Source organism: Myotis yumanensis, unplaced genomic scaffold (assembly GCF_028538775.1).
Source record: "Myotis yumanensis isolate MYYU_CA2020_CCGP unplaced genomic scaffold, mMyoYum1.0.hap1 SCAF_23, whole genome shotgun sequence".
Lineage (NCBI taxonomy): Eukaryota > Metazoa > Chordata > Mammalia > Chiroptera > Vespertilionidae > Myotis > Myotis yumanensis.
In genome coordinates, this window is record NW_027223774.1 from 5,125,126 (window position 1) to 5,152,476 (window position 27,351).

Sequence of the window (27,351 nt, forward strand, 5' to 3'; positions counted from 1 at the left end):
TGTACATATGGAAACATTAATTCTCTCGATATATTCAAGTATACAAAACATTACCTAACTACATTTAAAGTTTGCAGTATACTGTAGTTAACATTCTGATGTAGAGCAATACTGAAAGGCATTTTGGCTACCTATCTAGTGTGAATTCAGTGATAAATTGAAATTCATAAGCAATTACATAGTTGGATAAAGTTTATACATCTTAAAGTCATTTTAAGGCAGAAATTCCTTGGATTTTTGTAAACTACATATATATATTATTTTATTTTTATTTTTTTAAAATATGTTTTATTGATTTTTTACAGAGAGGAAGGGAGAGAGATAGAGAGTTAGAAACATCGATGAGAGAGAAACATCAATCAGCTGCCTCCTGCACATCTCCTAATGGGGATGTGCCTGCAACCCAGGTACATGCCCTTGACCAGAATCGAACCTGGGACCTTTCAGTCCGCAGGCCGACGCTCTATCTACTGAGCCAAACCGGTTTCGGCACATATACATTTTAAAAGTCCTTCCTCCTATATCATAAATATTGAACTTCTACCCAATTACAATCCCTGGTATTGACTGGGGCTGTAGGTCCCACTATATGATCTCCCACGTTTTTCACATTTAAGGTTTCCCTCTAGAATGAATTCCAATGTGAGGAATAAGCTACAGATGCTGATTAAAGTCTGTAGGACACTGTTTTAATTTGTATTGTTTCTCCCCAGTATGAATTCTGATGTTGTGTAAGGTTTGCATACTAAATAAGCTTTGTCACATTCTTTATATCTGCTGGGCTTCGATCCTGTAGCAATTACCAGATGTTGTATGAGATACAAATAAGGATATACACTTTGACATATGCCTCATAAGTTTTAAGGCTCAATTTTATCATTTTCAATGACGATTCAACCATGGTTAATTCTTTGGATTAAAACTTTGTGTTACTGCTGTTTCTCTTCAGAATGATTCCTAAAATGTTCAGTAAATTTGACCAAAGAGTAATGGCTTTCTAACATTTTTTACAATATAAGGCTTCACTCCACTATAAAATCTCTGATGTAAATTTTAAGCTATGGGTTAATGCTCTAGTCTAGTCCATTCTCTACATCTGTAAGGTCTCTTTTTGTTTGAGGTTGATCAACTACAGTAATACATTGGCGTTTAAAGGCTTTTCACATTTTTCACATTCATAAGGCTTCTTTCCAGTATGAGTTCTGTGACGTTCAATAAGTTCTCACAGCTGGTCAAGGGCTTACCACACTCCTCACATATGTAAAACTTCTCTCAATTATGAACTCTCTGCTGTACAGTAACACAGGAACACTGATAAATGGCTTTGTTACATTTTCTACATTTATAAGGCTTCTCTCCAGTGTGAACTCTCTGATGCTTTGTAAGATCTGAGGAGCTGCCAAAGGATTTGCTGCATTCTCTACATTCACAACACTTCTCTCCAGTGTGAACTCTATGATGACAAGAAAGGGATGAGGACTGGCTAAAGGCTTTGCCACATTCATTACATTTACACAGCTTCTCCAGTATTAATTCTCTGGTGGCTAGTAAGGTTTGATGACCCAATGAAGGCTTTGCCACATTCTCTACATGTATAAGGCTTCTCTCCAGAATAAACTCTCTGATGCTTAGTAAGGTCTGAAGAGAAGACAAAGGACTTGCCACATTCTCTACATTTATAAGGCTTCTCTCAATGGAGAAATCTCTGATGATTTATAAGGTGTGAGGACTGACGGAAGGCTTTGCCGCATTCTCTGCATTTATAAGGCTTCTCTCCAGAATGAACTCTCTGATGCCTAGTAAGCTCTGAGGAGGTGCCAAAGGATTTGGCGCATTCTCTACATTTATAAGGCTTTTCTCCAGTGTGAACTCTCTGATGATAACTAAGGGATGCTGCAAAAGTAAATGCTTTGCCACATTCTTTACATTTGAAAGGCTTCTCACCAGTATGAACTCTGTGATGTTGATTAAGGCATGAGGAGTGACTGAAGGCTTTGCCACATTCTATACATTTATAAGGCTTCTCTCCAGTGTGAACTCTCTGATGAGAAGTAAGGTATGAGGACTGGCTAAAGGCTTTGCCACATTCTCTGCATTTGTAAGGCTTCTCTCCAGAATGAACTCTCTGATGCCTAGTAAGGTCTGAGGAGTTTCCAAAGGATTTGGCACATTCTATACATTTATAAGGGCTCTCTCCATGGTGAACTCTCTGATGAGAAGTAAGGTGTGAGGATTTGCTAAAGGCTTTGCCACATTCTCTACATTTATAAGGCTTCTCTCCAGTGTGAACTCTCTGATGAGAAGTAACGAGTGAGGACTGGCTAAAGGCTTTGCCACATTCTCTGCATTTATAAGGCTTCTCTCCAGAATGAACTCTCTGATGCCTAGTAAGGTCTGAGGAATTTCCAAAGGATTTGGCGCATTCTATACATTTGTAAGGGCTCTCTCCATGGTGAACTCTCTGATGAAAAGTAAGGTGTGAGGATTTGCTAAAGGCTTTGCCACATTCTCTACATTTATAAGGCTTCTCTCCAGTGTGAACTCTCTGATGGTAAGTAAGGAGTGAGGTCTGGCTAAAGGCTTTGCCACATTCTCTGCATTTATAAAGCCTCTCTTCTAAATGAACTCTCTGATGCTTAGTAAGGTTTGAGGAGTTTCCAAAGGATTTGGCGCATTCTATACATTTGTAAGGGCTCTCTCCATGGTGAACTCTCTGATGAGCAGTAAGGTGTGAGGATTTGCTAAAGGCTTTGCCACATTCTCTACATTTATAAGGCTTCTCTCCAGTGTGAACTCTCTGATGAGAAGTAAGGTATGAGGACTTGCTAAAGGCTTTGCCACATTCTCTACATTTATAAGGTTTCTCTCCAGTATGAACTCTCAGATGATAATTAAGGGATGATGCCAAACTGAATGACTTACCACATACTTTACATTTGAAAGGCTTCTCACCAGTATGAACTCTGTGATGTTTATTAAGGGATGAAGAGTGGCTGAAGGCTTTGCCACATTCTCTACATTTATAAGGCTTCTCTCCAGTATGAACTCTCCGATGACAACGAAGGGATGAGGAGTCTCCAAAGGCTTTGCCACATTCTCTACATTTGTAAGGTTTCTCCCCAGTGTGAATTCTCCAATGAATTCTAAGTCTTGAGGAACACCTAAAGGCTTTGTCACATTCTGTACATTTATGAGGCTTCTCTCCAGTATGAACTGTTTGATGTTGTTTAAGTTTTGTGAACTCAATGAATGCTTTGCCACATTCTGTGCATTTGTAAGGCTTCTCTCCAGTATGAATACGCTGATGACGATTAAGGTGAGAGGACTCTCTAAAGAATTTGACACATTCGTTACATTGGTAAGGTTTCTCTACAGTATGAACTTTCCGATGTTGAATCATTTGTGAGGCATATAGGAATGCTTTACCACATTCTGTACATTTATAAGGTTTCTCTCCAGAATGAATTCTCTGATGTTCAGTAAGTTTTGAGGCCTGTCTAAAGACTTTGCCACATTCTCTACATTTGTAAGCTTTCTCCTCAGTGTGAATTCTCTGATGAATTCTAAGTCTTGAGGAACACCTAAAGGCTTTGTCACATTCTGTACATTTATAAGGCTTCTCTCCAGTATGAACTGTTTGATGTTGTTTAAGTTTTGCGAACTCAATGAACGCTTTGCCACATTCTGTGCATTTGTAAGGCTTCTCTCCAGTATGAATACGCTGATGACGATTAAGGTTGGAGGACTTACTAAAGGCTTTGAAACATTCGCTACATTTGTAAGGTTTCTCTCCAGTATGAACTTTCCGATGTCGAATCATGTTTGAGGCTTGGAGGAATGCTTTGCCACATTCTCTACATTTATAAGGTTTCTCTTCAGTGTGCATTCTCTGATGAAGTATAAGGGTGGAGGGTAGGCTAAAGGCTTTGCCACATTGTGAACAGTTATACGTCTCTTCATCCCTATGATTTCTACGATGTTGAGTATGTTTTGAGGACTGACTGAAGCCTTTTCCATTTTCCCTGAGTTTGTAAAATTTTGCATTAGCATGAATTCTCCCCTTATGCACAATAAGAGATGAATGACATTTAAAGGCTTTGCCACATGCTTTACATTTGTGAGGCTTCTCTCCAGTACGAATCCTCTGATTTAGAGTACAACCTGAAGGCCAATTAGATATTTTACCAGAATCTTTACGTATATACGGTTTTTCTCCACTATAGATTTTTTCCTGTCCATTTAGATTGTATATTTGACTGGAGATTCTACCACAAAGTATCCATTTGTAAGTCTCCTCCCCAGGATGAATATTATTTTGCCCACTGTAATTTGAAGACTGCTGAAAACAGTGGACACAACTTCCTTGGTGTGTGTTTTCCACAATAGGTATAACCGGACGTATATTGTGAAAGGACATTTGGTCAAAGACATTTCCACTTTTACGATGGTCCCCTGTGAGCTCACTTGTCCGATGATTAAGATATGACTCTTGCTTAGATTTGTTCCAATGTTCCATCCACTGATAACTGCTATCTCCATTTTGTGTATTCTGGTGATAATTGGAGACAGAAAGACCTTTAGTGAGTTATAATCACATTAAACATGTACACTGGATCCATAAGAACTATTTTGTGATACTCATTAAAGCAATCCTAATATATTAAAACTGGAGGCCTGGTGTATAAAAATCCTGCACTCAGGCGGGTATCCTTCAGCCCAGCCTGCACCCTCTTGCAGTTGTGGAGCCCTCGTGAGATGGCCTACTGTCGACATAGGCCCGCTCTTCCCGGGGAGTGGGCCTAAGCCAACAGCTGGACATCCTTAGTGCAACCACAGTGGTGGGAGAAGCTCCTGCCACAGCCGCTGCACTCACCAGCTGTGAGCCCAGCTTCTGGCTGAGCGATGCTCCGCCTGTGGGAGTGCACTGACCACCAGGGGGCAGCTCTAATGTTCTGCAGGATCGGGCTGAAACCAACTCTCTGAAATCCCCTCACAGGTGCTGGATTGTGAGATGATGCAGGCCAGACAGAGGGACCCCAAAGGTGCATGATTGGGGGCGGGGAGGGATTCGATAGCTTGGCCAGCTAGAGGGGCACTGTGGGAAGGCGCCTCGGCCTGTCGGGCCAATCTTGCTCAGTACTGATCAACCAGACCACAGCAGCAAGCTAACCTACCGGATGGAGTATCTGCCCCTTGGTGATCACTACATATCATAGCGAGCAATTGAGTGTACTTAACCTATCCTTAGCATATTATGCTTTGATTGGTTGAACAGATGACCGGGCCACCAAACACTTAGTATGTTAGGCTTTTATTATATAGGATGATAGATAAAATATAAATACGACACCTTAATTATGAGAGAAAAAAGAATGAATCCTTGTTTCAAAGACTGCCAAAATCCCAGCCAGCATGGCTCAGTGGTTGAGCTTTGAAGTGTAAACAAGAAGATCCGGGTTCCATTCCCAGTATTGGCACATGGCCCTGCTTGGGGATCGGTCCCCAGTTGGAGGCATACAGGAGGCAGCCAATGAATGATTTTTCTCTCATCAGTGATATTTTCCTCTCTCTCTTCCTGTTCCTTACTCTCTGAAATCAATAAAACACGTTTTTCATAAAAAAAAAAAAAATCATAAAAGATTGCCAAAATGAGCTCATTTTATTATATAGATACACTATAAATTTGGGTCAGTGGATAGAGCGTCGCCTGTGGACTGAAGGGTCCCAGGTTCAATTCCTGTCAGTGGCATGTACCTGGGCAGCTGATCGATGTTTATCTCTCATCGATGTTTCTAGCTCTCTCTCTCTCTTCCTCTCTTTAAAAAATCAATAACATATATTTTTTAAAAAAAGAAAGTTTAATTCCATCCTACTTTTAGAACAATTCAAATGATTATTTACTGTACAGACTACATGAGTTACTAGTTTTTCTAGATTTCCTTTCCAAGATTCGGTAACAGTAAAAAGTTGTTTTCAACATTCATGTCCAGAAACTCCCTTATCTTCCATTGTAACTGACTTTAATAAGGGAGGTTTCCCAAATCCAAAGTACACCTGCCATGGTTAGGTACCAAGAAATTTATTATGATAATTGTTCCAGATTAGTTCTGTTTATATTAATATCCTCTCTTCTCATCACACTCTTCCTCAAATTCCAAGGCTTTCATTAAGTGTACATTATCAAAGCGACATCTTTTATATCTTACCTGTATCATTTCAGGGGATAAATCCTGTATTCTGGGCTTTGGCATAAAGGCTTGGTTATCTTTAGATGGTATAGCTGAAAGAAACCAAATTTTCAGTTTTGACAATCAGGTAAGTGCACAGCAAGTATTGACCAAATGACATTTTGGAGTACTCTAAGAGCCAGTGAAGAATTCAAAGAAAGCTCAAGATAGGTACAAGGAAGAAAACTCACACCAAATAGGGACAAAGAGTTGCTAACATCTGCCAATGATACCTGCTCAAACCCCCTGTCACACCATGGCAATAATATAACAACACTTCCAATTCCAAGTTTCTTTGCTGGAGATAGAGATGAGTGAAGTGCGTGTTCAATGATCTCGCTCCTTTGAAGCATCTTCAAGAACATGTGTCTGTTGTGCATGACACAGAGTGCGAATGGAATGGCAGTACACGGTGAGTGCCCTGTTGTGGCTGCTATAAAGAGACAATGATAAATTGTTCGAGCACCACAAAGACTGCAATATGCAAGATGTGTCTCAAGGCTGAAAAGATACCATGGGTCAGAGAAATACACAGAGAACATTTCAAATGTGAAATTAAACAGACAATGGAACGAAGAATACAGGAATCAAAACAGTGTTCAATGAAAGTAGAATTTGTGCCACAGATGGTTATTATTTGTTTCCTTCTATAGAAAGGATGTTCAAAATCCTGGTTGTTTACAATTCCAGAATCTCAACAAAACAAATCAAGTCATGCATAGAATCAGAAAGTGTACCATCAGAAAAACAAACTGGGACTACATCAATAGAAAGATAATAATTACCTGAATAAGTATGGCTGAGTGGATAGAGTGTGTCTGCCTGTGGGCTGCAGGTTCCCTGGTTCAAATCCAGTCAAGGATACATGCCTGGTTTAAAGGCTTGATACCCACTGGGGGTACATGCAGGAGTCAGCCGATCAATGATTCTCTCTCATCATTCATGTTTCTATCTCCCCCTCGCTTTGTTTCAGAAATCAATAAAAATATATTGTAAAAAACGCCAGGTAAAGACAACACAATGAAAGAGAATTACAGGCCAATATCCCTCATGAACATAGATGCCAAAATCCTCAACAAAATCTTAGCAAATCGGATTCAGCAGTACATCAGAAAGATCATACATCATGAAGAGGTAGGATTTATCCCAGGGATGCAAGGATGGTACAATATCTGAAAATCAATAAACGTGATACATCACATAAACAAATTGAAAGAAAAAAAATATGGTAAAAAAAGAAATGGAACTACATATATTAAAGCAGAAAAGGAGAAAAAAGGCAACTATATAATATCACTGAAATATTATAGAACCAAAATGGAAATACAATGAGAAAGTATTTTACAAACTCCACCATGAAAGGGGAAATTGAAAAACAGAATACACGAATTAAAAAATACAGTAGAATCATTAATGAACGAAATCTTCAACATCAAAGAATTTGCCTGGGAGAGAGGCACCACATGGGGGAATAGGTAAACACCTGTAATCTGCTGCACCCCACAGCCACATCAAAATTACAATTAATATCCAGAACAATTATCATCCAGAATGGTCAGAAAGCTGGCTGAGTAGAGATATAAAGAAAAAAGTGCAGAAGATGGCGGCATAGGTAAACACCGGAGATTGCTGCCGCAAACAACCACTTCAAAAATACAACTAAAAGACGGAACGGACATCACCCAGAACCACAGGAAGGCTGGCTGAGGAGAGACTCTTCAACTAGAAGGAAAGACAACAGCACACCGAGGCTCAGAGGAGGCGCAGTGTGGGAAATACAAAGGTACCGAGGTGCGCGCGCAAAGCGGGCTGGTGGCTGAGGGCGCGGTTGTCGTTTTCAATCAGGTGGGAGTCTCAGACTCTGAGCTCCAGATCCAGGCAAGTCTCTAGGGACTCAGACTCAAATGGGAGAAGCGGGATTGCCTGGCATCAGTTGGAACGTGAGGGCAGCTTTCTCTCCGAGGTTTGCAGCAGTTGCTGGGGCTCTGAGAAGCAGAGCCTCTGGGAACGGGACTGAGAGCAGCCATAAGCGCTCCCTCCGCCCGCCCAGTTGATCCCGCCCTGCCCAAGCCCTGTGCAGAGCCATTTGCCGGATAGCCTCAGGCAAAGGCTAGATTAGCAACTCTCCAGAGGACAGAAGTTTTCCCACTGCAGAAACAGCTGATTCTCACAGCCAGTTGGCCTGGTGGTCAAATCCCTCTAGTATTAACTACAACAATCAAGGCTTAACTAGAACAAGAGTGCGCACAAAGACCACAAGGGGGTGCACCAAGAAAGCATAAAAAATGCGGAGACAAAAAAATATGACAGAAATGGAGGATATAGAGCTAAAAAATGCACTTTTGAGGGCTTTCAATAATGTGCTAGAAGCTGCCAATAAACTTGAGGAGAGCCTCAAGAAATCTAATGAGTCCTTCGATGTTGTGATAAAGAACCAATTAGAAATTAAGCATACACTGACTGAAATAAAGAATATTATACAGACACCCAATAGCAGACCAGAGGAGCGCTAGAATCAAGTCAAAGATTTGAAATACAAAGAAGCAAAAAACACCCAACCGGAAAAGCAAAATGAAAAAAGAATCCGAAAATATGAAGATAGTGTAAGGAGCCTCTGGGACAGTTTCAAACCCACCAACATCAAAATTATAGGAGTACAAGATGAGAGACAGCAAGATATTGAAATCCTATTTGAAGAAATAATGACAAAAAACTTCCTCCACCTGATGAAAGAAATGGACTTACGGGTCCAAGAAGTGCAGAGAACCCCAAACAAAAGGAATCCAAAGAGGACCACACCAAGACACATCATCATTAAAATGCCAAGAGCAAAAGACAAAGAGAGAATCTTAAAAGCAGCAAGAGAAAGAAACTCAGTTACCTACAAGGGAATACCCATACGACTGTCAGCTGATTTCTCAACAGAAACTTTGCAGGCCAGAAGGGAATGGCAAGAAATATTCAAAGTGATGAATACCAAGAACCTACAACCAAGATGACTTTATCCAGCAAAGTTATCATTCAGAATTGAAGGTCAGATAAGAGCTTCACAGATAAGGAAAAGCTAAAGGAGTTCATCACCACTAAACCAGTATTATATGAAATGCTGAAAGGTATCATTTAAGAAGAGGAAGAAGAAAAGGGTAAAGATACAAATTATGAACAACAAACATGCATCTATTAACAAGTGAATCTAAGAATCAAGTGAATGAATAATCTGATGTTCAGAATGAACTGGTGATTATAATAGAATCAGGGACATAGAAAGAAAATGGACTGACTATTCATGGTGGGGAAAAGGGGAGTGGGAGACGCGGGAAGAGACTGGACAAAAATCGCCGAACAGGTTTAGCTCAGTGGATAGAGCGTCGGCCTGCGTACTCAGGGGTCCCAGGTTCGATTCCGGTCGAGGGCATGTACCTTGGTTGCAGGCACATCCCCACTGGGGGGCGTGCAGGAGGCAGCTGATCGATCTCTCTCATCGATGTTTCTGGCTCTCTATCCCTCTCCGTTCTTCTCTGTAAAAAATCAGTAAAATATATTTTTTAAAAAAATCGTGCACCTATGGATGAGGACAGTGGGTGGGGAGTGAGGGCAGAGTGTGGGGCGGGAACTGGGAGGAGGGGAGTTATGGGGGGAAAAAAGAAGACCAAATGTAATAATTTGAACAATAAAGATTTAATAATAAAAAAAAATGAAACAGATACATGCAAAAATACTAAAACATGACCCTGTTTATAGGCCGGGAACCAAACTGAACTCAGCAAGGATTAACAACAAAAATATGACACCTGAAACCATGAAAACACTGGAAGAAAGCATACTCAATGAACTTTACCATCACTCTTTAAAATACTGGTTTTCATATATCTTCCTAGGCATAATAAAGAACCCAAAAAATAAAGAAATGAGACTACAAAAGAATAACTTTGACATATCAAAAGAAACCACAATCTAACAATAAATACCCAGCAAAGCTACATCCTCAAAAGCTAAAGATCCAAAATATATAAGGAACTCACACAACTTTACACCAAAAAGACAAACAATATGATTGAAAATGGGTGGAGGACCTGAATACACATTTCCCAAAAAAGACATAAAGATGCGCAATACACATAATAAAGGATGTTTAACCAATTCATCATCAATAAATGAAAGTGGAGCCCTAACTGGTTTGGCTCAGTGGATAGAGCGTCGGCCTGTGGACTGAAAGGTCCCAGGTTCGATTCCGGTCAAGGGCATGTATCTTGGTTGTGGGCATATCCCCAGTAGGATGTGTGCAGGAGGCAACTGATCGATGTTTCTCTCTCATCGATGTTTCTAACTCTTTATCCCTCTCCCTTCCTCTCTGTAAAACATTAATAAAATATATTTTAAAAAAGAAAGAAATGCAAGTGGACACTACCATGAAATACCAATCATCCATAAATCAAAAAACAAGTATTACTAATGCAGTGGAGAAATGAGAACATTATTGCACTGCCAGCAAGATTATAAACACACTAGAGGCCTAGTGCAGGAAATTCATGCAAGAGTAGGCTTTCCTTTCCCTGGCTGCCAGCACTGGCTTCCCTCTGGCAGTTGGCAGGCACCCAGGACCCAGGCTTCTCTCACAGCCCTGGCTTCATCTGGAAGGACTCCAGTCTAATTGGCATATTATGCTTCTACTATTATAGCTTGGTGCAGTCACTAACAAACACGGAGGGTTTTCCAACATTTACAAACAAGTACCAGGTAACACAGCTCTTTGAACTTCACAGAAAGCAACATATAACTGACCATGTCCCGAAATGAATTCAGGTAGGAATATTCCTACTCTGTCTAGAGTTTATCCTTTCTGGGGATTAAAACAGAGAACATGAATTCACAAAGATATACCCATCCATATATCAATTGTAGCACTATTTGAAATAGTGAAGATATCCAACTGGAAAAAAAGACTATTTTCATAATGATGCTCTACCATTTAAAATAAATTAAAAGACTTCATTTGACTTGACATGTAAGGACATAAAATTTATATCTCAGCTCATCTCCTTCAAGACGTGATTAACTATGTGTTTATTCCAGAAATGACACACTAGCAGGCTGTATACAAAATTTCCATGTTATTGAATATAAAACTACATTAATTTTATACACTTCAAATATTTGAAAGGCCAATATGTAACCAAGTTTGTATTTCAATCCATTGTATTAAAATGGAAACTCCCTATGTATCAACTCAAACATTAAAGAAAAAACAACAATAAATACAGCATTCTCAACAGAAAAAAACCCAAAAACAACCAAGCAACAGGCTGAGAAAATATATTTATAAAACTAAACATGGCCTGGCTGGTATGGCTCAGCAGTTGAGCGTCGACCTATGAAACAGGAGGTCACGGTTCGATTCCTGGGTGGGCATATGTCAGGTGATCAATGATCCTCTCTGAGCATTGATATTTCTATGTCTCTCTCCCTCTCCCTTTATCCCTGAAATCAATAAAAAATATCTATCTATCTATCTATATCTAAAAGGCTAAGATGCAAAGCGTCACCTCAGAAATTCTACCGGGAGACTGGGAGTTCGATCACTCACTATGACATGCGCTGACCACCATGAAGCGAAGCAGAATGAAGAAAGGACCCGCTGGAAGCTGGCATCTGGGGAAGGAAGGCCCCAGCCAGCAGCCAGGGAAGGAACACCCTAGCCGGCACCTAGCAGTCAGGAAAGAAAGGCCCCGGCCTGTACTCGGAAGGCCCGATTGGCCCTGATTCCCAGCCAGGCCTTGGGACCCTATCCATACATGAATTTCGTGCACCAGGCCTCTAGTATAAATATATATATATATATATCTGTAAAACACTAAGTAACGAATGGTACATCCGTATGACCATCCAGTTCATATGACATACACTGGCAATTGAAAAATAAATGTTCAACCGTGCATGCATGATATTTGTCCGCATCTGACACTGGCCTCCCATTTGATTAATTCGAAGACAGTTTCCCGTGATGCCAGAATTTGTGATGGCTATTAATAAATCACAAGGACAAACTCTAGACAGAGTAGGAATATTCCTACCTGAATTTGTTTCCGGACATGGTCAGTTTTATGTTGCTTTCTGTGCAGTTCAAACAGTCTGTGATGTTAAAGTTGTAAATACTTCATCACAAGGATAATTAGTCAAGCAGTCTCAAAGTGTTTTTATTCTTAAATGAGTGTTTTTAATCTTAAATGACTGCCATCTTGTTAGGTGTTTGGTGGTAATTCACTCTTTAATGTGGTATACAGGGAGATATTAGAATGAGGTTAGTCACTTTATCATTCCATGTTTGTTTCAATGTTGTTTTAATAACATGTTTTTATTCTTTTTACTTCATGTTTTGTTGTTTTTATATTAGGTCTTTGTGGTTCTGATATCATGTTGTTACTGTTTACTTCATTAATCAATATATATATTATTTTCATATACATTTTACTCATTTTCTTTCATCTCAGACACTTCCATTATAGAGAAGGACGATATTGAAATATCCCTTCTAATTAATTTCCTTTCAATGTGCATGAATCTGTGCCAGGCCATTAGTACATTAATAAAAAAGTAAACACGTACAGGATAAAATATATTAAAGAAACAACAGGGTGGGCAATTGTGGGCGAGCAGTCAGACATCCCCTGAGGACAGATGGTGATGAGCACGATGGACAAGGGGGCAGTTAGGGGCGAGCAGGCCAGCAATGGGGGGCAGTTGGAGCGAGAAGGCTGGCGGGGGGGGGCAATTGGGGGCAATCAGGCCAGCAGCAGGGCAGTTGGGGGATAGCAGGTTGGAACGGGGGCAGTTGGGGATGATCAAACCAGCAGGGGGAAACTTCAGGGCAAGCAGGCAAGCAGGGAGGCAGTTGGGGGCGATTAGGCCAGCTGTGGGTGGGGCAGTTGAGGGCAAGCAGGTCAGTGGCATGGGCAGTTGGGGGTGATTAGGCCGGCAAGGAAAGAAGTTGGGAGTGAGAAGGCCGGCGGGGGGTAGGCAGGGAAAGTTGGGGGCAAGCAGGATGGCAGGCTGATTAGTTAGGGGCGATAGCAACCAGCGGTCCCAGATTGCGAGAGGGATGTCTGAGGGGTCCTAGATTAGAGAGGTTGCAGGTCGGGCTCAGGGACACCGGGACACTAGTGTGTCTGTGTGCGTGTGTATACCTTTATGTATGTACAGTGGTGCCTTGACATACGAGTTTAATTCATTCCATGACAGAGCTCGTAACTCAAACTACTCGTATGTCAAATCAGTGGCGTTCACTGTGATGTTCCCTGCGGCAACTAGCAGTGAGGTATTTAAAGCTGATTCGTAACCCGAATTTTAGCTCGCAACTCAAAGGAAAATATCAGCAGAGAGACGGCTCGTATCTCGAAAAACTCGTCAGTCAGGACACTCGTAAGTCAAGGCCCCACTGTATGTATATATGTACGAATGTACACACACACACACACACACACACACACACACACACACAGTAGAGGCCTGTTGTAGGAAAAGATTCGTGCAATAGGCCTTCCCTTCCCCTGGCTGCCGGCACTGGTTTTCCTCCGACACCAAGGACCGAGGCCTTCGCTCCCACTGGAGCCGCCTCCACGCCTCTCGCTGCTCCCGCCGGATTCGCCTTCAGTCTTTGCTAGTCCGCTTCCCGCCTACGTATGAAAAGTAACCGCTATATTTGTTGGTGGCTAATTTGCATATCATGCTGATTAGCCAATGGGAAGCATAGTGAAGGTACAGTCAATTATCCTATTTGTCTATTATTATATTATATATATATATGTATACACACATACACACACACACAAACACATATATGGCTAATATACAAATTGTCCTCTCGGGAGTATGACCCGGAGAGCAGGAGTTCCATCACTCCCTCTGATGTGTGCTGACCACCAGGGGCCGGTACAGAAGAAGGATGAAGAGCAGAGAGATAGCGGCGGGGCACTAATAGAGGGAGGGGAGGAGGAGGTGGGGATGGGGGAGACCAGGCCTAGGGATCCTTCTCATGCACATATTTTGTGGACTAGGCCTCAAGTGTAGACTATAGAATATTCTAGAAAATGATTTTTAAAATATTACTTTCTGATATTACCTTCATTAGTGTAGACAAAATGTAATGTGTGCAAACACTGAGTTCCTAATTCACATACATCAAAAAGTGTTTCTTTTCTACACCAAAGAATTCCCATTTGTTCCTTTTTAAAAAACTATATATATTTATTCCTTTTAGAGAGGAAGACAGGAGAGGGAGACAGAAACATTAGTGAAGAGAGAAAATCATTGATCAGTTGCCTCCTGTACACCCCTTACTGGGGAGCAAGCCCACAACTCTGGCATTTGCCCTTGGACAGAATCGACACTGGAACCTTTCAGTCTGCAGGCCGGTGTTCTATCCACTGGGCCAAACCAGCTATGGACCAACGTGTTCCTTGAGAGCAAGAATCTACCACAGAAAAGAGAAGGCCATGGAGATGTTAAAATCATAAAGGAAACAAAAACCTGCAGGTGAAGTAGGAACTCAGGAAGGAAGTCATCCTTACCCACGGAGACCAGGTTGCTGTAGTTTTCCAACATCACATCCAGGTACAATTTCCGTTGAGCTGGGGACAGGAAATCCCACTCCTCCTGAGAGAAATCTATGGCCACATCCCTGAAGGTCAATGGTCCCTGAAAGATAAGAAACCTTCACCAAGAGGTCTAAAGAAGTGTTCACAAAGTCACCCAACATGAAATCAGTGTCAGAAGAGGTTTGGACCTAGGGGAGTATCCTGAATCGGATAACTTTGCCCCAGTAACATTCTCTGACATGTGTTCTAACATTGACAAATGAGGATGACACATGTCCATAGATCCAGGATTCAGATTTTCCTATAAAAGATAATAAACTTTAAAATTAAGTCATGGCCATAGGTGGTTTGACTCAGTGGGCTCAGGTGGATAGAGGGTGGGCCTGCAGACTGAAGAGTCCCAGGATCAATTTCTGCCAAAGGCACAAGCCGGGGTTGCAGGCTCAATGCCAAGTAGGGGGTGTACTGGAGGCAGCCAATCACAAATTCTCTATCACCATTGTTCTCTCGTTCTCTCTCTCTCTCCCTCTCTCCCAGTTTCTTCTCTGAAATCAATCCTATCTAATAAAAGAGAAACATGGTAATTAGCTGTACCTCCGCTACCCTTCCCATTGGCTAATCAGGGAGATATGCAAATTAACTGTCAACCAAGATGGCGGCCAGCAGCCTGGAAGCTCACGCAAACAGGGAGGCTTGCCTGCTTCAGTGACGGAGGAAGCAAAGCTTCCCCGCCTGCCTTCCCAGCCTCTGAGCTGCAACTCTAAGAAACACTGTAACAAGTATAGAAGCTAAACCAAACCCCAGAATCCTGCTTTAGTCAGCAAGGCTTCAGCCAGCAGGACCGCAACATTGTTTCAAATACAGAAGGTAAACAAAGGCCAGAAACCTGCTTTCAGCAGCTGAGGCCTCAGAGCTGGAGCCGAGCCTCAGAGCTAAAGCTGGTCCAGAATGAAATAAAAAAAAAAAAAAAGGACACCTTGGGAGCTTCAGTCACCCGCCAGCCTGAAAACGGCCCTCAGCCTCTCATCCAGGCTGGCCAGGCACCCCAGTGGGGACCCCACCCTGATCCAGGACACTCTTCAGGGCAAACCAGCCGGCCCCCACCTGTGCACCAGGCCTCTATCCTATATAGTAAAAGGGTAAAATGCTTCCCAGCACCAGGATCAGCAGAGCAGTGAGGCCTCCTGGCACCAGGATCAGCATGACTGGGGGCAGCGACCAAACCTCCTGATCTCCCTGCGGCTCTGTGTGTGACAGGGGGCGGGGCCACAACCTCCCTATCTGCCCTGCTCTGTTCCTGACAGGGGAAGGCGCCCCAACCCCATGATCAGCCCTGCTCTGTGCCTGATAGGGGGGAGCTCCCCAACCCCCTAATCGCCCTGCGGCTCTGTGTGTGACAGGGTGCGACGCTCCAACTCTCCGCCCCAGGGGCCCTGCTCTGTGTGTGATGGGGTAGAGCCATAACCTCCCCATCTGCCCTGCCCTGAGTGTGACAGTGGCGGCGCCCTAACCCCCTGATCGGCCCTGTTCTGTGGGTGATAGAGGGCGGCACCCCAACCTCCTAATCCGCCGTGCTCTGTGTGTGACAGGGGGCAGTGCCCCAACTCCCCTATTGGCCCTACTCTGTGAGTGACAGAGGGAAGCTCCTCAACCTCCTGATCGGCCCCGCTCTGTGCTTGGCGGGGGAGCTCCTCAACCCCTGATCGGCCCTGCTCTGTGTGTGACAGGGTATGGAGCACCAACCCCCCTGATGGGCCCTGCTCTGTGCATGACAGGGGGCAGCGCCCCAACCCCCTGAACGGCCCTGCTCTGTGCGTGACAGGGGGTGGCGCCACAACTTCCCTATCGACCCTGCCTTGTGTGTGACAGGGGGCGGTGCCCCAATCCCCCAATCAGCCCTGCTCTGAGCCTGACCAGGGGCTACACCTAGGGATTGGGCCTGCTCTCTGCCACCCGGGAGCAGGCCAAAGCCAGCAGGTTGTTATCTCCTGAGGGGTCCCAGACTGCGAGAGGGCACAGGCCAGGCTGAGGGCCCTCCTTTCCCCCCCACCCGAGTGCACAAATTTTTGTGTACCGGGCCTCTACTAAAAATATATTTTAAAAAATATTAATTAAATTGAGGCGTGGATACAAGCATATGGATTTCTGAGTGCTGCCTTTGCATCATTCAGGGCCAGTGGGGTATATTTCTCAGATAGAAATGCAATGGTGGATTGGAGTTTACAGACTTCTCAAGTTGAAGCAAACCACAACAAAATGAACTTCTGTAAAGACACAGATTCTGATCCAGGTTCTGAGATGTGGACTGTGTTTCCAATCGTGTGACAAGCTCACTTTTTACTTGTGAGGCCAATATTTCCAAGTCATGTGCCATAATTCTAAATACACAGAAAAAGAAAACACAGTAAATAATTCATATAGAACTTTGAACTAAAAGGCTGTGTTAATGGAATTCAGATCTCATGCAATAGGACAGATAAGAACCACAATCCCAGTTGGAAATTTACTATGAGTAATCTTAGAACAAGATTATTCTGCCTGGTCCAAATGGTGTGGCCCAGTGGTTTAGTGCACACCCATTTACCAAGATGTCACTGGTTCGACAAAACAAAATTGCCAGCTCGATGCCGGTGTGGGGTGTGCAGGAGGTATCTGTTCCATGATTCTCTCTTATCTCTGATGTTTCTATCTTTCTCTACCTCTCCCTTCCTTTCTGAAATTCAAACAAATATACTTGAAAAAAAGAAAAAATACTCAAAATAATGTTAACAATTTAGGCACAGAGACACACATATTATAAGTATGAAATCAAGATGGGTAGGTGATTCCATGAATCTCATGAATGTATTTGTGTATGATCCCCTTTTTGTTTTATAAGCCCAATAAGGACAGAAACATAAGGATACAAAAGAAGACCTAGACAAAGACGCATGGGTGGCCTGCCTACCACATGTACCCAGGACCTCCTTGCGCTAAACCAGGAATCAAACCTTCCACCACTGATCCACACCAGACTGAGGGAACTAATTTTTCTTACTACTGCATTGCTTTCAAAATTCTTATGTATCATTAGCGGAACGTTATGTTGTAGCAATATAATGAAACTGAACATGCATTAATAATAACATTCTTGCCGAAACCGGTTTGGCTCAGTGGATAGAGCGTTGGCCTGCGGACTGAGGGGTCCCGGGTTCGATTCCGGTCAGGGGCATGTGCCTGGGTTGCGGGCACATCCCCGGTGGGGGATGTGCAGGAGGCGGCTGGTCGATGTTTCTCTCTCATCGATGTTTCTGACTCTCTCTGTCTCTCTCCCTTCCTCTCTGTGAAAAATCAATAAAATATATTTAAAAAAAAAAAAAAAAAATAATAACATTCTTTGGGGAAACCAAGATGGTGGCATAGGTTAACACCGGAGTTTGCTGCCTCGAACAACCACTTCAAAAATACAACCAAATACGGAACAGACATCACCCAGAACCACAGGAAGGCTGGCTGAGTGGAAATCCTACAACTAGAAGGAAAGAGAAATCCATACTGAGACTCAGAGGAGGCGCCGTGCGGAAGTGAAATACTAAGGTGCGGAGTACATGTGGAGTAGGCTGGCGGGGGAGGGCACGGTTGTTGTTTTCAATCGGGAGGGAGTTTCAGACTCTGAGATCCAGGTCTGGGCGAGTTTCTAGGGACCCAGACTCAAACAGGAGAAGCAGGACTGTCTGGCTTTGATCAGAACTTGAAGGCAGCTTTCTCTCCCGGGACTCTGAGAGGCAGAGCCCCTGGGGATGGATCTGAGAGCAGCCATAACTGTTCGCTCCGCCCGCCCTGTAGATCCCCTGGGACCTACCCGGCCAAAGCACTGCACAGAGGCATTTGCCGAATAGCCTCAGGCAAACGCTACTCCTGCACCGCCCTAGAGATCCAGCACAGAAGCTCTCACACTGCAGGCACAGCTGACTTTCATAGCCAGTTAGCCTGGAGGTCAATTCACCCCCAGTATTGCTGACAACAATCAAGGCTTAACTACAACAAGACTGTACACAAAGACCACAAGGGGGTGCACCAAGAAAGCATAAAAAATGCGGAGACAAAGAAACATGACAGAAATGGAGGATATGGAGCTAAAAAACGCACTTTTAAGGTCTTTCAATAATTTTCTAGAAACTGCCGATAAACTTGATGAGATCCTCAAGAAATCTAATGAGACCCTCGATGTTGTGATAAAGAACCAACTAGGAATTAAGCATACACTGACTGAAATAAAGAATATTATACAGACCCAACAGCAGACCAGAGGAGCACAAGAATCAAGTCAAAGATTTGAAATGTAAAGAAGCAAAAAACACCCAACCAGAAAAGCAAAATGAAAAAAGAATCCGAAAATACAAAGATAGTGTAAGGAGCCTCTGGGACAGCTTCAAGCATACCAACATCAGAATAATAGGGGTGCCAGAAGATGAGAGACAGCAAGATATTGAAAACCTATTTGAAGAAATAATGACAGAAAACTTCCCCCACCTGGTGAAAGAAATGGACATACAGGTCCAAGAACTGCAGAGAACCCCAAACAAAAGGAATCCAAAGAGGACCACACCAAGACACATCATCATTAAAATGCCAAGAGCAAAAGACAAAGAGAGAATCTTTTTTTTTTTTTTTAAATATATTTTATTGATTTTTTACAGAGAGGAAGGGAGAGAGACAGAGAGCTAGAAACATCGATGAGAGAGAAACATCGATCAGCTGCCTCCTGCACATCTCCTACTGGGGATGTGCCTGCAACCAAGGTACATGCCCTTGACCGGAATTGAACCTGGGACCTTTCAGTCCGCAAGCTGACGCTCTATCCACTGAGCCAAACCGGTTTCGGCCAAAGAGAGAATCTTAACAGCAGCAAGAGAAAGAAACTCAATGACCTACAAGGGAATACCCATACGACTGTCAGCTGATTTCTCAACAGAAACTTTGCAGGCCAGAATGGAATGGCAAGAAATATTCAAAGTGATGAATACCAAGAACCTACAACCAAGATGACTTTATCCAGCAAAGCTATCATTCAGAATTGAAGATCAGATAAAGAGCTTCACAGATAAGGAAAAGCTAAAGGAGTTCATCACCACTAAACCAGTGTTATATGAAATGCTGAAAGGTATCCTTTAAGAGAAAGAAGAAGAAAAAGGTAAAGATACAAATTATGAACAAACATGCATCTATCAACAAATGAATCTAAGAATCAAGTGAATAAATAATCTGATATACAGAATGAAGTGGTGATTATAATAGAATCAGGGACATAGAAAGGAAATGGACTGACTATTCTTGGGGGGGAAAGGGGAGTGGGAGACGCGGGAAGAGGCTGGACAAAAACTGTGCACCTATGGATGAGGACAGTGGGGGGGGGAGTGAGGGCGGAGGGTGGGGTGGGAACTGGGAGGAAGGGAGTTATGGGGGGGAAAAAAGGGGAACAAATATAATAATCTGAACAATAAAGATTTAATTTAAAAAAATAATAACATTCTTTGAAACTTTCTAGAAAATACAAAAAGTAGTCATGTAGGGTATGTCTCTCATGTGAGTACAGAAAGTAATGGCAAATCTTTTGAGCTTGGTGGGTCAGCATTTTGAAAAACCCTAACTTATAATTTAACTCTGGTGCCATGTCACATATAGAAATTTTTGGATATTTGCAACCATAGTAAAACAAAGATTTATATTTTTTATATTTATTTTATATATTTAAATGCGATTTAACAAAGAAAAATCAACCAAAAAAATGAGTTTGTGTGTCACCTCTGACACGTGTGTCATAGGTTCGCCATCACTGGTATAGAATGTAATGAAAATTAAAGACTCAAGGTCAGATTGTTTAAAAGATCCCATGAAAAAGCCAATGTTCTCTAGGAAATAAAAGTAAGTCCTTCATTTTCCAAAGCAAACACAAACTAAGAAGAACATTTCCAGATGTGAAGTGATGATCTTTGCATATCTTTCATTAAACCCCTACCACACCCTTGTTCCTGAGAAAGGGAGACTATTAACTCTACAGTGAAGGGAGCATCTCTTCCACGTGATTATCAGGTGGACTGAGACCATAGGCATCAGGTGAGGTGACTGAGGCACAGGGGAAGTCAAGTCACCACTGCTGTGACATTACTGCCAAAAATACCTCACTAAAGAAATCATTATGTGGAAATGATCACAAATTAACATTAACATTCTTGCAAGTGTCAACCCACAGTTACCTCTCATGTTCTATAAGCTAACAGTACATTTAAGTACCAAAACTTTCGCCCTAACTTAGTAAGCAAGTCTCTTCTATTTACTATTTACTCTTCATTAAGAACTTGCTGAGCTATTCTGAGGAGTAAAATGTGCATTTTCTTACTCCTGATCATAAGCTGATGCTGCAGCCACTTGAACCTAAAACCTACCTTCCCCTTCTTCAAGACACAAGAGGCTCTGATCCCATCCCAATAGGGATGTTAGACATGGATGCCTTCCCAGGTGGATCTGTCATAAAAAGGATGTTTTGAGTAGTTGAGAGTCATTAATTAAAGGTGGGAATGCTTCCTGACCTTGTGAAGGCTGCGTAAAATGAAGGCAGAGAAGGCTCTGTGAAAAAGGAGAGAAATATAGCTGGGCCAATGAGGCTCAGAGGTAGAGCTTTGACCTCTGAGCAAGGAGGGCGGGTTACACTCCTGGTCAGGACACACTCCAGGTATCAGAATTGATCTCCAGTGAGGGGTGTGGAAGAGACAGCTGATCAATGATTCTCTCTGCTCATTGATATTTCCATCTCTCTCTCCCTCTCCTTGCTATTCTGAAATATATATATAAAACTGAGGGGGAACCAAGATGGCGGTATAGGTAAACTCCGGAGTTTGCTGCCTCGAACAACTACTTCAAAGATACAACTAAAAGATGGAACAGATATCATGGGAATAACAGTAAGGCTGGCTGAGTGGAAATTCTACAAATAGAAGGAAAGAGAAAAGCATACCGAGACTCAGAGGAGGTGCAGTGGGGAAGTAAAATACTGAGGTGCGGAGCTGCATGTGCAGCGGGCTGGCGGCTGAGGGCCCGGTTGTCGTTTTCAATTGGGAGGAAGTCTCAGGCTCTGAGCTCCAGTTCCAGGTGAGTCTCTAGGGACCCAGACTCATACGGGAGAAGCGGGACTGTCTGGCATCGGTCGGAAACTGAGGGCAGCTTTCTCTGAGAGGGGCTTGCAGTGATTACCTGGACACTGAGAAGCGGAGCCTCTGAGGGCAAGTCTGAGAGCAGCCATAACTGCTAGCCCTGCCCTATTGATCCCGTGGGACCTTCCCCTGCCCAAGCCCTGCAGTGAGGCTTTTGCTGGATAACCTCAGGCAAAGGCAAGATTAGCACCTCCCTAGAGATCCAGGAGCCAGGAAGCCCAGAGGTCAGAGTGGGACCATCCAGTTTTCAGCTCCCTGGAAACATAAAGGACACACTCAGGAGGCAGACTCAGTGAGCACCACAGCCCCATTGAAGCAAGTCATGCCCCAGAGGGATTTCTAAAGCACAAAAGTTCTACCACTGCAGACACAGCTGATTCTCACAGGCAAATGGTCTGGAGGTCAATTCCTCCCAGTGATAACTACAACAATCAAGGCTTAACTACAACAAGAATGTGCACAAAGACCACAAGGGCGTGCACCAAGAGTGTCCTCCTCAGGTAATTGGGGAGGCTGAACCACTGGGCCCTAGAGGACACTCAGCACAGAAAACCACTTTATCAACACAGTGAATCATAAAAAATGCCGAGACAAAGAAACAGGATACAAACGAAAGGAATGGAGGAAAGCAAACTGCTGGATATAGAATTCAATACCACACTTTTAAGGTCTTTAAAGAACTGTCTAGAATCCGCCGATAAATATAGTGAGATCCTCAAGAAATCTAGTGAGACCCTCGATGTTGTGATAAAGAACCAATTAGAAATTAAGCATACTCTGACTGAAATAAAGAATATTATACAGACTCCCAACAGCAGACCAGAGGAGCGCAAGAATCAAGTCAAAGATTTCAAATACAAAGAAGCAAAAAAGACCCAATCAGAAAAGCAAACTGAAAACAGAATCCAAAAATACAAAGATAGTGTAAGGAGCCTCTGGGACAGTTTCAAACATACCAACATCAGAATTATAGGGGTACCAGAAGATGAGAGCCAGCAAGATATTGAAAACCTATTTGAAGAAATAATGACAGAAAACTTCCCCCACCTGGTGAAAGAAATAGACTTACAAGTCCAGTAAGCCCAGAGAACCCCAAACAAAAGGAATTCCAAGAGGATCACACCAAGACACATCATAATTAAAATGCCAAGATCAAAAGACAATGAGAGTATCCTAAAAGCAGCGAGAGAGCCGAAACCGGTTTGGCTCAATGGATAGAGCGTCGGCCTGTGGACTGAAAGGTCCCGGGTTCGATTCCGGTCAAGGGCATGTACCTGGGTTTCGGGCACATCCCCAGTGGGGAGTGTGCAGGAGGCAGCTGATCGATGTTTCTCTCTCATCGATGTTTCTAACTCTCTATCTCTCTCCCTTCCTCTCTGTAAAAAATCAATAAAATATATTTAAAAAAAAAAACAAAACAAAAAAAAAAACAGCAAGAGAAAGAAAGTCAGTTACCTAAAAGGGAGTACCCATACGACTGTCAGGTGATTTCTCAACAGAAACTTTGCAGGCCAGAAGGGAATGGCAAGAAATATTCAAAGTGATGAATACCAAGAACCTACAACCAAGATGACTTTATCCAGCAAAGCTATCATTCAGAATTGAAGGTCAGATAAAGAGCTTCACAGATAAGGAAAAGCGAAAGGAGTTCATCACCACCAAACCAGTATTATATGAAACTAGAAGCCCGGTGCACAAAAATTTGTGCAATCGGGGAGAAGGGGGGGTGGTCCCTCAGCCCGGCCTGTGCCCTCTCGCAGACTGTGACCCCTCGGGAGATAACGACCTGCTGGCTTAGGCCTGCTCCCGGGTGGCAGAGGGCAGGCCCAATCCATAGGTGCAGCCCCTGGTCGGGCTCAGAGCAGGGCTGATTGGGGAGTTGGGGAGCCGCCCCCTGTCATGCACAGAGCAGAGTCGATCGGGAGGTTGCAACGCCACCCTCAGTCACGCTCAGGGTAGGGCCGATTGGGGGGTTGGGGCACTGCCCCCTGTCACACTCAAGGCAGGGTCGATGGGGAGGTTGCGGCGCCACCCCGTCACGCACAGAGCAGGGCCAATTAGGGGGTTGGGGCGCTGCCCCCTGTCACTCACAGAGCAGGGCCCATCAGGAAGGTTGGGGCTCTGTACCCTGTCATGCACAGATCATGGTCGATCAGAGAGTTGGGGAGCTCCCCCTTGTCATGCACACAGCAGGGCCGATCTGGGGGTTGAGGAGCGCCACCCCCCCCGTCACTCAAAGAGTAGGGCCGATAGGGGAGTTGGGGCACTGCTCCCTGTCACACACATAGCAGGGCGGATCAGGGGGTTGGGGGCGCGGCACCCTGAAAGAGGTAGCCTATCAATGATTCTTTCTCCTCATTGATGTTTCTAACTATCTCTTCCTCTCCCTTCCTCTTTGAAATCCATAAAAAAAAAACAAAAAAATTATAAACAACGAAATAAAAAACCTGTGATACAGATATTACAAGAAATAATAAAGGAACGTAGAATAAAAGGCCTACATAGACATTCTCCTGGAAAAATCTAAAGATCTTCACCGAGAAAGAATTGGGTAAGCGAGAGCAGGGACAGGAAGGGGGGTTTAGGGATGACAAAGTAGAGGGAAAAGCAGCACTGAGAATGAGCTAGTTGTAGGTAATTGGACAGAGTGTAACAGGGGCAGATGGGACACAAGCATGAGGGAAAGATAAATATATCAACAAATGTTACAGGGAAAGCAAACAGAGCCTCTGACCTAGAACACATCTTTTACCTGAGAAGCAGCCATTTGGTCCTGGTCCAGATGGGGTCTGGGTTGTTTCCTCAGGAGACAATGTGTTGAGGAGTCACAGAATGTGCCTTCAAATTCGTCCCCACAGCCTGTTAATCACGTCCCCTCAACTCAGTCAGAAGGACCTGGAAATGAGGAAACTCTGTCACAGGAGAGAGTCAGGAACAATGAGCTCCTACATGGAGACTGTTATGCCCAGATTTCAGGATCCCCCAAAGACCACCAGGGAGCCAGGCGAGTCCGATGCAAAAGCAAAAGAGTCTTTATTCAAGCTAGCTTGGGCTCCCTGTCCACCACACTCACCGACACAGACACAGCGGCAGAATGCAGAGAGAGAGAGCTCTGTGTGGAGAGGGGTTTTATAAGGGGGTTGGAGTTTGCGGAAAAGACAGGACTGTGGGCCCTGCCGATTGGGCAGGAGCAAGTTGGTGTCTTCTTACACAGGATGTGGTCATATCTATGGCGGAACTTCCCTTGATTATCATTTGTTAGTTTATAGAAATCCTAGGTGTGCCATTGGTAAGTTTATCCAAAGGTTAGGGCCTTTGTTATTTCCATTTCAAGGTTTAGGAGGTTATTCTATGTAAAGATTACGTAGCTTAAGCGTGATTGTTCGTAGTTAAAGTGATTAACTTCCGCCTGGCACTTAGTTAAGGGGTTTTACTGATCTTGGGCTTCCAGGAAGAAGCTCCTTGCTGAGCACATGGCTAATGGCTGCTGCCCAAAAATGGAGGATCCGGGGCAAGATCGAGGGCGTAGCCCTAGCCCTTTCAGAGACCACACTGAGGTGTTTTTTTGTCTTCATGTGTCAAACACTTCCACAAACTCCTACAGGTATGAGCACATGTGCTGCTCTGCTGAACCCCAAACCCAACAGAGCACCCCTTACCTCCCCTGAACAAAGTCTGCCCTCGGGGCCCTGACCAGATCCCTCCTCCGCCTCCATGGCTGCCCCAGAGCTGTTTTCAGGGGCGCTGGGTACCAGACACCAGACCCAGCAGCCCTGAGACCTGTGGGGAGCGGGAGGGGAGTAGCAGGAACTTGTACACATGCAGGTTTCCCAAGCGTTTGTGGTGGGGCTAGGAGGTGGGGTGCAGACCCCCAGGCCGGGAGCCATCCGGGCCCTTTGGGCCGAAAACACCGGGCGGGGGGAGGGGCGCAAAGGGCGGGAACCCCCTGACCCAGACTCTCAGCCCCGCGGGGAGGACCGGCGGCCCCGGGAAAGGTTTTCAGCGGGAAAACCGCGCGGCAGGCGGTGGCCACAGCCACAGGCGGAGAGACCGCGGGCCGCGGCCTCCGTTTCCTCCCAAAGGAACGTGGCGCCCGCACCGCGCAGCCTCCCGGGACGCGGACTCACCGCTGAGAGGCTCCGGGGCGGGGACCCCAACACGGACTTCAGCGCCGGCAGCGCCCTCAGCCTTCCCTGCGGGGAGGGGCACGGGGAGCCTCAGCTTTAAAGACAAACACCGTCCTCAGGGGGAACCGCCACCTTCCCCTCCACAGCCGCTTCCGCGTCTGCAAGGAACTGCGCATGCGCCTCCCTACGGGGTGGGCGGGGCCAGAGCCTGAGCTGAGCGACTCCGCGTTGGGGGCGGGGCCGAGCCCGGCGGCCAGCCCTGTGCGGGGACAGAGGGAGGGGGGGCGGGGCAGGAGCGAGGGGGCAGCCCCGGGTCCCCGCACCTCCTCCCACAGGGACAGCCCTTCCTGGGGGAGTTTCCCACGTCATTGTCAGGGTTTTGGCTGGTGACGCGGCTGGGAAAGGATTCACAAGGGAGAGAAGAGACAGGAGCAGAGGGAGGGCGTTTATTTTACTTCTTTAAAGGGAGGAAAGCGCAGAAACCGGTTTTTGCTCAGTGGGTAGAGCGTCGGCCTGTGGACTGAAAGGATCCAGGTTCGATTCCACTCAAGGGCATGTACCTGGGTTGCAGGCACAAGCCCCAGAGGGAGATGTGCAGGAGGCAGCTGATTGATGTTTCTGTCTCATCAATGTTTCTAACTCTCTATCTCTCTCCTTCTCTGCAAAAAATCAATAAAATATATTTATAAAAAATAAAGGGAGGAAAGGGCCGGGGCACCCCAGATAGAGGGGCTGTTCCTTTATTAGGGTGCCAGCGAGTGAATGCCAGCTGTGGCAAAAGCATAAAGAGGGAGGAGGAACCTGGAATTCACACAGAAGTTTCGCAGATTCCAGAGGCTGTGCTTAAAGCTACTGGCTTGTCTGCCCTTCAGCTGCAGTTGTCCCAGGGAGGTGTCCTTCCCAGGATCTTCAGAAGTCCATAACACATTCTTTTTTCAAAAAATATATTTTATTGATTTTTTACAGAGAGCAAGGGAGAGGGATCTTGAATTAGAAACATCGGTGAGAGAGAAACATCTATCAGCTGCCTGCTGCACAGCCCCTACTGGAGATGTGCCAGCAACCAAGGTACATGCCCTTGACTGGAATGGGACCTGGGACCCTTCAGTCTTCAGGTCGAGGCTCTATCCACTGAGCAAAACCGGTTACGGCAGCGGTTCTCAACCTGTGGCTCACGACCTCTTTGGGGGTCGAAGGACCCTTTCACAGGGGTTGC

At 44.5% G+C, this 27,351-nt stretch overlaps 1 protein-coding gene across 1 annotated transcript; it reads right to left on the bottom strand.

Annotated features, from left to right (window-relative positions):
- On the bottom strand, positions 1 to 26,273 carry LOC138999872 (zinc finger protein 107-like). The gene is made up of 5 exons (XM_070402085.1): positions 26,136 to 26,273; positions 24,761 to 24,903; positions 14,792 to 14,918; positions 6,207 to 6,280; positions 1 to 4,549 (listed from the first exon to the last, which is right to left on the bottom strand). The coding sequence occupies exons 2-5, from the start codon at positions 24,773 to 24,775 to the stop codon at positions 1,691 to 1,693; spliced, it is 3,075 nt and encodes a 1,024-aa protein (XP_070258186.1). The 5' UTR covers positions 24,776 to 24,903; positions 26,136 to 26,273; the 3' UTR covers positions 1 to 1,690.
- Positions 26,274 to 27,351: the final 1,078 nt, after the last annotated feature.